We start from the raw sequence: 12270 nt of genomic DNA, 5'->3' as shown, positions 1-12270 counted from the left end.
GGATATAATGACAAACAAAGGAGACCAATTGTCTACCCTCAAGGAGCTTACCTTCTAGAACTCCCTGAAGTTTGTCTGAACCCTAACTCTTCCTTCAGTAGCTTTATAAATTTGTGGCAAGTTATTTAACTGAGCTATACCTCATTTTCTTCATCATACAATGAAGATAATATTAGCTCTTATCTTAGTTGGCCTTTACAAGGATAAAATGAAATAATATATGTAAAGCATTTAGGAACAGAGTGTGCAGTTATGAGCTAGTACAGTTGCAAGATTAGCATAGAATTGTTGCAGGGAAATGCAATATCCAAGCACACCTTAATGTGGTCACTCTAGGGTCCTGCCAGGAAATGTGGGAACCAGCACCCTTTATATTCAAAGGTATGTGAACAGAGACAAATCAAAATGAGATTAAAGGATACTTTGTGAATACACTGATTGTTTGCACAGTGGCGAAGTCAGACCTATGGCTTTTTCAAAGGGTAGCCTCTCCCTCTTTTATATTTATAATGTGCATCTTAGTAGTAGTAGAATCTTCTCTGCCTCTACTCGCCCATTTCCCAATACTTTAAAGCTTTTTGATACTGGTGAAAGAGGTAAATCATTTTAGATATTTTTTCAGACATACTCAGTTCTACTTTGGCAGTGTCTCTCTGTCCTATATGCCTTGCAGGTAATTTTCCTGGTTTCTGACAAGTGTTGTGATGAATTACTAGCTGGGGGTAACGTGTTTCTTTACAGTACTGATTTTAGGAAAATTCAAGCTTTCAGAAAGTTGGAAAGCCATACATTTAATGTCATTTGTCCCGAAAACAACACTTGTCCAAAGAAGAAACAATCACCACACTTTATACCTTCATTAAATCAATGTCATATTTCTTAAAATAAAAAAAAGTTTAAAAATCATCTTTTTTTTAACATAGAGGAAAAGAAAAATCCTAACTTTTTACATTACTCTTTTTTATAAACCTCTGGGTATAGTTTACTCCTAAAACAAGTAAGTTTTTATTTGTTTATTTATTATTATTGTTAATGTTAAACCGCATTTACTGCATAAGTAATACATATTTTGGTGAACTAATACTGTTATACAAAGTTTTCCCTTTTTTTTACCCTTAGTTTTTTGCCTCTAAATTAATACTCTTCACAAGTCAAAGTAGTCCTCTCAAACCTTGGGTGACAACTTCACTTTCAGTAATCCGGATGTGAAACGTTGACAAAGGTGTTTTTAGAGTTTATTTTGGTTACAGTTGCTGTTTTCCTTTTTTTCACATGCACAAGTACCTCTTACAAGAAGGTTCTAGCCTGGCTGTGTCATAAACCAAGTGTGTGATTTTGAGCAAATAATTTAGCTTCTGAAGGTTTTGTTCTCTTCATGAGTAAGGGGAAGGGCTGAACTTCCTGATCTCTAAGGTTTTTTGTCATCTCTAAAGGTCCCTGGATCTATTAAAATCCATTTTTCCCCCATGGGAGATATAGTATCTGAGATTTGATAATAAAAGTACTACAGCTTATTCCGTAAGCAAGGTGGAAATCAGTTTCATTACTCTGGGTAAGTAATTAAAAAGACTTGAACAACAAAATGCACTTGACACTAAAACCATATTGATTCTAACTTAACTCTCCTTTGGTGCCTCGGGAGACACTCCAGGCTATTGGAAGGCTTCAGGCTGCGCTGGGAGCACTGTCCCCATTGGTGCAAATGCAATATTAGACTTGAGTCCCCTGGGATATTTTTGGTTTTAATTTTCCAAATAAATGCCAGTATCAACACATTTACTTGTCATCTGCTCCTGTCTCATCCAGTACAGAGCAGGAAGAACAAAACAAAGATATTCAAGCATTCTGATTGTCATAATTTCAGGTTAAGTAATCTTTACTTTTGTGGCTTCTATACACGAGTGATTAATTAATGGGTATAAAGACAAGAGAAGATATTGAAGATACTGACCTGTGGATCTGAGTGTACTCAATTGGGGATAGAGGGAATGATACCTAGATGGGCACTGAAGAAATTGTTTTATGTGACAGCTGAGGGTACCTAGGTCCCTTGTAATCAGATTTTGTCATTAGACATTTTATTTTATAAAAAAGTTGCCTAACATTTTTTTGTTTTTTTTTGGACAGACTCTTATTCCACAACCTCCTCCCCTCAGTATGAGATAACCGTTGAGAATATATTGTCAGTTCCTTACCTTGAAGAAGGTCATTGTTGATCCATCTCTGACTGCCCCATATTCTATCTTGGTTTGTTTTGCCAGGTCATCTGCTGAATCAATGGGGGATTCCATTCTCTCTACTGTCAAGAAGGCAGCCAGATTGGCAGTGTAGGATGAAATGATGATTAGCGTGAAAAACCACCATATCCCTCCAACTATTCTGGTTGATAGAGCTTTGGGCATCAACTCTGATCCTGTGATGGTATTGTCAGAGTAAGAGAGTTAAACAGTTAGGAGAAAAGGGAAGACCCATGATTTGACACTAGTCTAGAGAGATAATGCATTTTTGTGACACAAAACTATAAATCTATCAAGGTTTTACTCTCTTGTGTGTAGGTGAATAGATGCATTTTTTTAGAAAATGAAGCAAAATCTAAATGATCTTTTGTCATTTATCAATGCTGCTGTTTAAAATGTGATTTATTGACATTTGAAGGTATTAAATGGTTTTAACCCTAAGATAGTCTATGTTTAAAATTTATAGATAGTTTAGTTGCTTAGATTTGAGTTTGTTTGCTTGTTTCTGCTGAAAAGTCAATCCCAGACTTCTGGCCTTTTCTTACTGTCTGATATGCATCTTATTGTATGAAATAAAATGTTCTAGGTTGTACAACTGTGAAAGCTTTGAAATGCTAACTTATTCTTATTTAATCTTAAAGAATGGGAGAGACTTTCAAAAGATTAACATATCATGTCATTTATCACATGTACTTTAATAAAACACTGGAGTTTTACAAATCAGATGAAATTGGATGCAGCCATATTTGACAGTAGATGAATGATTTTTTATTGTTTTATGTTACTTTTGAAGTTAAAATTATTTTTTAAAGTAGATTCTTATTTAACTGAAAATAATATTTTCACTGAAAAGGCACAATTTTGTCCTCAAATAAAGTACTATTTTTAAATTATACTTCAAAGACTGGCTGTTTTGCAGGTGGAAAGGGGCCTTTTCTGGTAAGAACATACATTTTAGATGTTATCAGATGATTCCTGATTATTTGTAAAAAGGTAATATAGAGGCATTTAATGTATTTACCAAAAAAACCTTTCTCTCTTTAAGAAAGGGTACATGTGTGAAGTTTACCTACACAAAAGACAAACATCTGTGAAAACTCTCTAGCTCAAAACTTTTGATCAAACTTATGGAAGGCCATAAATCCAACAGTAGAATCAAAAGGGACAGAAGGGTATTTGCAGCACTTACCCCAATTTTATCAATTCATGGATGGATTTTTGGTTAATCTGCTTGCTTGAAATTCACCATTGGTTCTGTACTTAGCATTTCCTCCATGAAGTCAGAGGAATGATAGAGTTTATGGGACCAGTTAAAAAGTGAAAGGGAAAAACCCTAAGTTAAAAAATCCAAAGTGTGAAGTTCAGCAGGTGAATTACCTGGCTTAAAGGAGTCTTTCACTATTCTGATTGGGTGTTTTGAAGTTTTGTAGTTAATGGCTTAAGATAGAAAGGGAAATTGGAGTTTATGAATCTACAAATACATTAGTTTATGCTCAAGTTTAATCTATAAACAGATACAAATATTGCTCATGAAATCAAAGCCAGCTCATGGTAAGCAGATAAAGGTTGGCAGAGTTTCTTGACTTTGAATTAGATGTGTTCTTCTAAAGCTATTAGGTATCTTTGTGTTTATTTTCTTTTAATGAGGTTAAAAGATTCACTGTGGTTTTTATTTCCTTCTTTTGTTTGTTTGTTTGACTTTGGGTGTGTAATAATACTCATATTTATAACAGTTTTCATTAAATTGCCTCTAAGAATTTAGTAGAATAGTTTGTTGCTCTTGTTTTAATCTTTCAGTTTAATGGGATTTATATGCCTGTGGGTGTGTGTGTGTGTTTAATGCCTAAGTTTGTTTCATATCTTTGTACTTCATTGATCTAGCAGCCTTGTGGCAGTGTGATATTATTTTAGATTTTTCGTTGGCTATCATTAAAATACCATTTATTTCATAAAATAGCCATGGGAAATAGGTAATATAGTTAGTAGATATATTTTCTTAGCTTATAGGTATAGATTTTCTGCTGTAAATTTATCCTTATTTTATTTGGTTGCATTTGTGAAAAGATCATATTTTAATTTATTATTTGTATAATTATGTATTATATGGCAGTAAAACTGGACAGACGGATAACCAACTGTTGACATGTAATGATAAATTCACATCTATCACACTTTAAACTAATACATATTTATACTTTTGGATGAAGTGGTCTTGGAAATTAAAAATAATTTGTAGAAACCTACTCAGGTTACATTTCAAACCCTTGGTAGATGGTGTGAATTATATTTCTCAACATTTCATCTTTTTAAAAAATTTCACACAATTTTGTGACTTTCATGACTCTCAACATTAATTTACATACTTAGAAATGACTTCGCTCAAGTAGAGATGATTTTTCTAAGTTCAGAACTCTAGAGTATGAAGTTATGAAAGTAATAAAAGTAGAATAAAACATCATTAGAAAATATTTGGGATGAGAGACAATACTTGCTGAAGTCTCTTTACTGCCTTTTATGGCAGACATGACAGCCAATCCTGATCCAGACTTTGCTCACGCTCTGTAGAAAAGAGAAAGCCTGATCATCACATTAAAAAAGAAATTAAACAAAATGATTTCCAATTTAGTACAGTGATAAGCTTCTGCTAACAAGAGCACAACAGTCAATACATAAGTTAGCTACCTGGTCCAATGCCACATGCTAAGGACAAATGCACTAACAGTCACCAGTACCGCACATTTTTACATTGCAATATTTGTTTCACCTGACAAATATTTTAAACTTCTTGAAAAACAAGCAGAGTCTGGTTGGGGTTGACTGTCACGTACCCAAGGTAGTGGTAACTAGCAGACACTGCATCCCACGGTTTGCTGTGGATGATGGGAAACTCCAAACAGGTAGAATATAAAAGAGAAATTTTAGGAGTGGGTACATTCATATGACAGAAGGCAGTCACGGTCATATGTACATGCACAGAATTGCTGTGTGCTCTATGAAACCCAAGTCTATATTTTTCTATTCTAATGGCACAGGAAGGCAAGCTATAGGGAAGGAGGGGAGTCTCTTTCACTCTTTGAAAGTAATTGTTCACAAGATAAATTCCTTAAAAACTAAATGCAGTGGTAAAGCAGTATATGTCATCTAATGAGTTTTCCTGCAGGATTTATAGTTCTGTGCTATGCTCTAAACTCATGCAAGTGATTTCTAATAAATCAGGTGCTGTGTCTACACCTATTTGGCAGTGCCTGAATAAACTACACTTAATCGCATGATGAGAGGTTTTACTCACTTTCCTCAATTATTTTGTATTTCCACATTAGAAACCCTTGCTCTCTCTCCCTGGAATTTTTAGAGACAGACTATATACATTTCGAGTAGATGATAACAACTCCCTCATGAAAAGCCTTAGGGTTCACACCTAAGTAACAAAAATCTTTAATATATATCCTAGTTGAAATTTCCTTTGCCAATTTATTTTGCAACTTGTTGTCAAATGAGCAGATATTCCAAACACAACAGCATCTGTGACTTATGATTTTCTTAAATTAACGCATTTATCTTGAGAAGGGTTTTCTAGACCATAAGTCTGGAATCAAAGCTGAGGAAAATCCACAAAAGAGTTGGATTTCTTCCAAAGGTTAAAACAACTCACTCCTCCCTCCCCACCAAAATCAAAATCTTCCAAATCATAGAAAATGTATAAAATATATTACATTTCTATGGTTTGAATTTCATTTCCCCCAACTTCTCCAGTTTACTGTTGCTATGGTTACCAACTGACGGAGATCGTAAAAAGTTACTGGGAAGCTAAGATGAATCCCAGTAGGGTCTGTCAGAGTGGTAATTAGGTGACAGTTTTAGGTACTGTGAGCTATTGGAAGAATGTAAGTCAACCTAATTTTCAAAGGATTCAAACTTTAATCCTTTTCAACCTCTAACTTGTGAAGTTAGGAAAAGACTGATATCTCCACCTATGCCAATTTGTAAACAGTTTCTAAGGTAATTTATCCCTTCCTTCTCTCTAGGAAAATTTGCGTTCATTGCTTGATAGTAAGTCTTATTTTAGATATATAGCAAAGGAGTTTCATTTCTGTCATATTTTTGTCTTTTTTATTTTTAGAACTGTCTAGGAAGTCGGGTTCTATCTTTCTGATTCCTGAGATAGTTTTTGGCCTACCCTCTATCTTCTTGGTGGAATTTACCAGCATGAAAGCCTGTCAGCAGACTGTGGGATGTGTGTGACAAAGATGTGCAACCTTGTACCTTGTTGCATGAGAGCTCCAACTCCAAACCAGAAGCTATTTAGTAAAGTAAAATTGTTTTCCACCACGTCTGAGTCAGGATTGCATGGGTGAGGGTTATACCACTCGTAGGGTGTAAACCTGTGGTAGTTAACAGAAACAGTCTGTAAACATGAGATAAATATATGTGGCACCAGTGAAAACCCGCTGAACAATGCAGAACACCCAACAGCTAATGATGGACGCATCAAACCAAACAGTAGGCCATATTCATAAACTTACAGCTTTGGTGGGCAAAGTGCAAAGGAGACTTTAGGCACTATATTTACCAGACTTCTGAGTTCTAGGCAAAGCCCATTGGTTGTCTGGAACTGTACTCCTCAGATCTATGTCTACTAAACTGTTCTGAGTTTTCACTCATTTCCATTTTACTGAACAACTAGATGGACTGTTAAAGAGAGGGTCACTCATCCTGAGTATTTACCCTACAAAGTAGCAATGACAGTGACACACACACTGTTGCATACCAGCTACAGTATCAAGATTCTGTGTTGCTAGGTGCTGTGGAAGGCACAAAAAAGAGGGGTGACTGGACTTCAAGGGGTATCTATGGATAGAAGTTTAAAGGAGTCTATGTAGTCTAGTGATTTCATAACGCATCAAAGGAGCTGCAAGCTTGAAACAATTAATAAACAAAAAGAAGGTCTGGATTGGGATGTATTAATGTTTTTATGATTGTATATGGAAATAAAAATCACAATCCTTAAATGAAGTGATAAAGTTCAAACTTAGAAGTATCCTGGCCCAGGCACAGGGGTTCATTAGTGTTAAGGACACAGCATGTCTCGATGGAGTGTTTTAGGTTCAGACACTCCTCTAGATTCATTTTGAATTGTTTCTAGAACTATGAATTGTGGTCATCTGATCACCAACCCTCGTTAGTTAGGAAGTCAACCTTGAATAAGTAACTTAAGCTCACTGGCTTCAGTTCCTTATTGTTAAAGAAGAGGGAATCCAGATATCTCTAGGGTGTGTTAAAATAAAAATTTGAGAAACTGAAGAGTTTTGGTTCTTCCTCTGTTTTCTAAACATCTGTCTGACCTCTACAGCCCAAGGAGCTCCCTGCTCTGTGGTTATTTTTTAGGACTATCTTTCCAAGGGGCACTTATTTTTCCAAAAAGACATTAGCAGGTGCTCTGCAAAGTGATCTGGAAATGATTAAATGCAGTAGTCCTTAGCATTGGAAGCTTTGCCATTTGCCATTGGGTCTTTTAATGCAAGCAGGAGTAATGGTAAAACACCATAAAGCCAATGAGAACATATGGAATGCTCTCCAGCCATAAGGTTTCAGCAGTAAACAATAGCAGGTTGCTGACACTTGGGGAGAGTTGGTATTAAAGTGAATACATTATCTAAAGTGAAAAGCAGGGCACACTGTGAATCATGCACAAGGAACTGGGCAGACAGTTCCTCTTAATGAAAAACCATTCTCTAAACCCCCAGACACCTTCTGAAAAGTATACAGCATCTCCTCATCAAGTCTTAGGGAGACTGGGATAACAGCCTCGTAGTTTATCCCCCAGTAATGGCATCTGAATCATTACTTCTCCACAGCTGCAGGGCACATAGTGCAGGTTCCTGTGAAGCTTATGAATATAGCTTTAATTGACAATGTCATGCCAATACATTTTAATTACTGTTTCAACAATATAATTAAGTTTTGAATTTATACTCTCTTATAACCATAGGAGTTTGCTGAGCTGAAGAACTGAATACCAATATTAATGAACCTACTAATTGAAGCAGTACACAGAGTAAAGACGCCGTTACTTAAACAATATCATTGTCACTTGTACAATAATTTAAAAATATTAAGTGTAATAAATTAGGCAGATTATGCATTCAAAAGAAGGAGTTTTTCTAAACAGATCATAAAACCTGGCAACCACCAGCCCCCTGATATTCTGGCATTTCTCCCCTGTATATGTTCTGATGAATGAGATCACCACTTTTCTCTTTGGAATATCGCATCTAACTTGGTCTTTTTTCAGTATTTCATACTTTGCAGTTCTAAGTGAACAATTAATCTAATTTTCTATGGCAAAAAAGAAAACTGTCTAAACAGCAATGTGATTCTGCCTGCTCTGCAGAGATATTTTAGATTCTTTCTCTCTGGGATTCTGAGTGACTTGGGGAGTGCGTGGACTGAGGAATATTAAATAGTGATTTGATGCTGTGTTGTAAGACACTGACTTTTCATAATGCAATAGACCTACCTGTTGCCTACTGGATGTAGATAGTTCAGCTTGAAATTCCTAACGCCTGCTTAAAGATAGCTAGTGTGACAGTAATGTCAGCACCAGGAAGTCTGGGAGAAAGATTAATACATGACCCACACCAATGATATTCTGAAGCTGCTATCTTCAACTGATACTGATTTTTAGTGAAATGACAGAGAAAGGGACAAATGTGCTTAGAATTTATGTTCAAATTTGCACATAGAAGAGTAGCATTATATTGAAATACAGAGGTTCATTTTGGTTTTATGTTTATATATGCCAGGCTTTTACTTGAATGGAAGATATAAAATGCTGGTCATACTGAAGATTTCTAATTAAGAGATTCTTTTTATGGCTGAGAATAGATATTGGGCTGTATCAAGAAGAGGAAGATCTATTCATCTTTTAATGGAGGAAGCTCTATTCGATCTTGTAGCATAACTGTTGGGTTTGTATTATAACTGTAGAGTTACAGTCAAAGGTTTTCTTGATTTTTCTTTGCCAGAAGCCAACTTAAAAAAATGTTCATTTTAATAAGATGAGCATAAATTATAAGATGTAATCAGACATTATATCTGGATATTTGGTCTATCTAAATTGTGTGTTCATGATGGTTGTAATTCCTTGGGATTAAATACTTTATAAAAAGTAATTTAAAAAATGTCAACCACAAAGCAAAAACACTGACATGCACATTTGTAACAAGTCATAGTAGCTAAAAAAATTATATGGCTTTCCTTAGTTTGTCTAACTTTATAAATTCAATTCACTTCAGCAAATGGTTTGTAAGTCTCTGTCTAGTGAGAGCATTAGCCTAAATGCAGTGATGGGCTTTATTTTTCCCCTTTAAAAAGACAAGAAAGGGTATATTTCGAAAAGCAAATTCAAAAGCCTCTCTAGAACTAAAGATGATTAGGTTAGCTGTTTTTCATTTCTATTTCACTAACTTTGAATGCAAACCACTAAGGCGGTAACAGAAAGTCATTTTACATATTAGCTTATTGATGCAGAGTGACCAAGTTCAAGCTATGATGGTGGGAAGTAAAAGTGAATTGGCACATTTATTCAATCAGGATTTTGTCTTTGGGAATCACCTCCAAAATATATTTAGTGGCTTTATGACGTAGAGGCAGGAATGGATTCAAAGGTGTGGAGAAGCTGAATGTAGCCGAGAGTACAATCCCCATGATAGTGCACTTGTGCACTGCAGGGAGTTATTTTTTATATTTTTATATTTTCTATGTTTTACCACCATGCTGTTTGCAAGTTTGCATTTGATGCATGACACCTCCACTTCCCCAAGACCCAGAGTGAGAGGAAAGACAGTGAGAAGGGAGTGACGAGGAGAATAAGCTAAATAAAGAAGAGCTGGTTTATAAATGATACTTGGTGAGTAGGAATGTTGAGTGGAGAGTATTGACTAAGGGAGAAAGGAGGCTGCTTTCTTAACTGAAACAAAATGAAGTTCGAAAATGTAGGGCTCTGGTTCATCAGGAGCTTATAGAGGAACAGACAAAATGAGGAGGGGAAAACTACTGAATGCTACATTATTTTGGCATATTCTAGTGGTAAAAATAAGGTCATTTAAAGGCACACTTGGTGTCAAATGTAAAAGAGTACTTTCAGCCTGTATGCTTGTGAGAATTTCTGGTTGCTGTTGACATGTTTTTTTTCTTTCACTGATTTTGGTCAAGTCAGTGTGATAAATAATGTAATTACTTGCTCATCAACATTGTCTTGCCTATTCTACTCATTAGCATCACTGCTTAGACAAAGCAGTGAGCTGGGGAATATGGAAACTCACTTCTCTGTTGTCCTCTGCTGCTTGGATTGCTCTACTAGCCCTAGAATCACCCAGCAGGTGTGGGCCCCGAATAGAGGAATGGAACAACAAGCCAACACAAGATTTCTAATTTATTGTTAGAGAGTACATCCCTTTGGGTGGTCATTTATTCAATGACCATTCTAGGGCAGTATTCATTTCACTTACGAGACAGTAATGAAAAATGCCCCTCCAAAGGTGAATGATTCATCTTTGAAAATTTCATACTCAAAGCACTATCATCTTTAATTATTTAAAGCATGGCTCTTCAAACTTGATGCTATTGACATTTTGGAGTAATTCTTTGTTGTAGGGGGAGGACTGTCCTGCACACTGTAGGATGTTTAGCTACATCCCTGGACTCTACCTACTATATACCAGTAGCATCCTCCACCCCCAGTTGTAACAATCAAAAACTATTTCCAGACATTGCCAAATGTTCCCTGGAGGATAAAATCTCTCCTAGTTGAGAACCACTGATTGAGTATTAATGTATCAAAGGATAGTATCACTCTACATACTGACAATATACTATTTTCTGAGGTAAGACACATGGAAAGAAAGCTTTGGTCATTATTTAAAAGTAATTTAATATCTGGACAAAATTTGGAAAACAGTCTAGGATTTGGTAATGGTACACTTTATGAAGTGTAGAGAACTTCGAAACATTCATTTCATATTGAACATATGTGACTCACCCACACATGAGAGCACACATTTATTCGCTTTTACTATGTCTGCTTTATGGATCTGTAAGACCTTTCCAAACTAGGTTATTTTTCCCAGCTTTCTTTATAATTATGCCAGGGAAAGAGTTACCTGGCATTAATCAAAACCATACAGTGAACAATGACAAAGAACTAGCATGAAGAAAGATTTCTCTTAGAAATTCCTGGAGGGAAAACAAAAATTGATTAGAGAAAAAGTTCACTGAGTTTTGTTGAAAGATGAAAAAGATTGAAAATGAGTAGAGGACATAACAAAGCAATTTTTTTTTTACAGGGTTTGTCTAGGGATATCAACTCTCTATGCCAACAGAAAGATAATGCAGCTGTGTTTCCAATTCAGTATCAAAGATATTTAGAAAACATGATCTACTGAATGGTATAACAATCCTTTGAAAAACTGTGTAGAGCAGAATGGTTAAATGTAGGGTTATCTCAGAAAATAAAATCTAAACTGAATCATCAGGGTAGCATAAAGATTTCATGCCTCCAGACTGGATATATAACTACTCTTTCTTTTTATTGTTATTTCCATAATTCTCTTGTTAACTGTCTAATGTTTTTAAAAATAAATTTTATAAAATTTTCAAAGTATTTATTTTTATTCCTGAGGATTTCAAAATCTTGTTTAATCCAGTGCTTCTTATTTGCTACAACAATTCCTAGCTAACTTTTTTCTATTTTGCTTAATATTTGCGAATATTCCAGGGATCAAGAATCTGGACACAATTTTTCTCTTTCCTGTTGAAACATTTTAGATTTATTAGCTGAGCTATTGCTTTTGTGGCAATATAATTCAGGGAAAAATGGGTAAATAACCATTTTACATTGCTTTAAATACTGATAAAATTAAATTAATATAATATATAAAATTGTCTTCCTATTATCTTTTAAAATTACCTTTATGAATAATTAGAAGATATTCATTTATAGAGTGGCTTTTATGAAGGAGAACTTGACAGAATA

The 12270-nt window shown here is 35.1% G+C and overlaps 1 protein-coding gene across 10 annotated transcripts in view; it reads right to left on the bottom strand.

Moving 5' to 3' along the window:
• Window positions 1–12270, bottom strand: part of GRIK1 (glutamate ionotropic receptor kainate type subunit 1) — a 425622-nt gene that overhangs the window by 38144 nt on the left and 375208 nt on the right. For all 10 annotated transcript variants that reach the window (XM_082391894.1, XM_082391896.1, XM_082391895.1 and 7 more), the window contains 2 exons: window positions 6501–6619; window positions 2196–2413 (listed from right to left, as the gene is read on the bottom strand). In XM_082391894.1, the coding sequence (XP_082248020.1) occupies window positions 2196–2413; window positions 6501–6619 (337 nt within the window). The remainder of the gene's footprint in view (window positions 1–2195; window positions 2414–6500; window positions 6620–12270) is intronic.

The sequence above is a fragment of the Balaenoptera borealis genome (assembly GCF_965194805.1).
Source record: "Balaenoptera borealis genome assembly, chromosome: 5".
Lineage (NCBI taxonomy): Eukaryota > Metazoa > Chordata > Mammalia > Artiodactyla > Balaenopteridae > Balaenoptera > Balaenoptera borealis.
The sequence above is the reverse complement of the archived record's forward strand: the minus strand, read 5'-3'. Positions and strand labels throughout refer to the sequence as shown.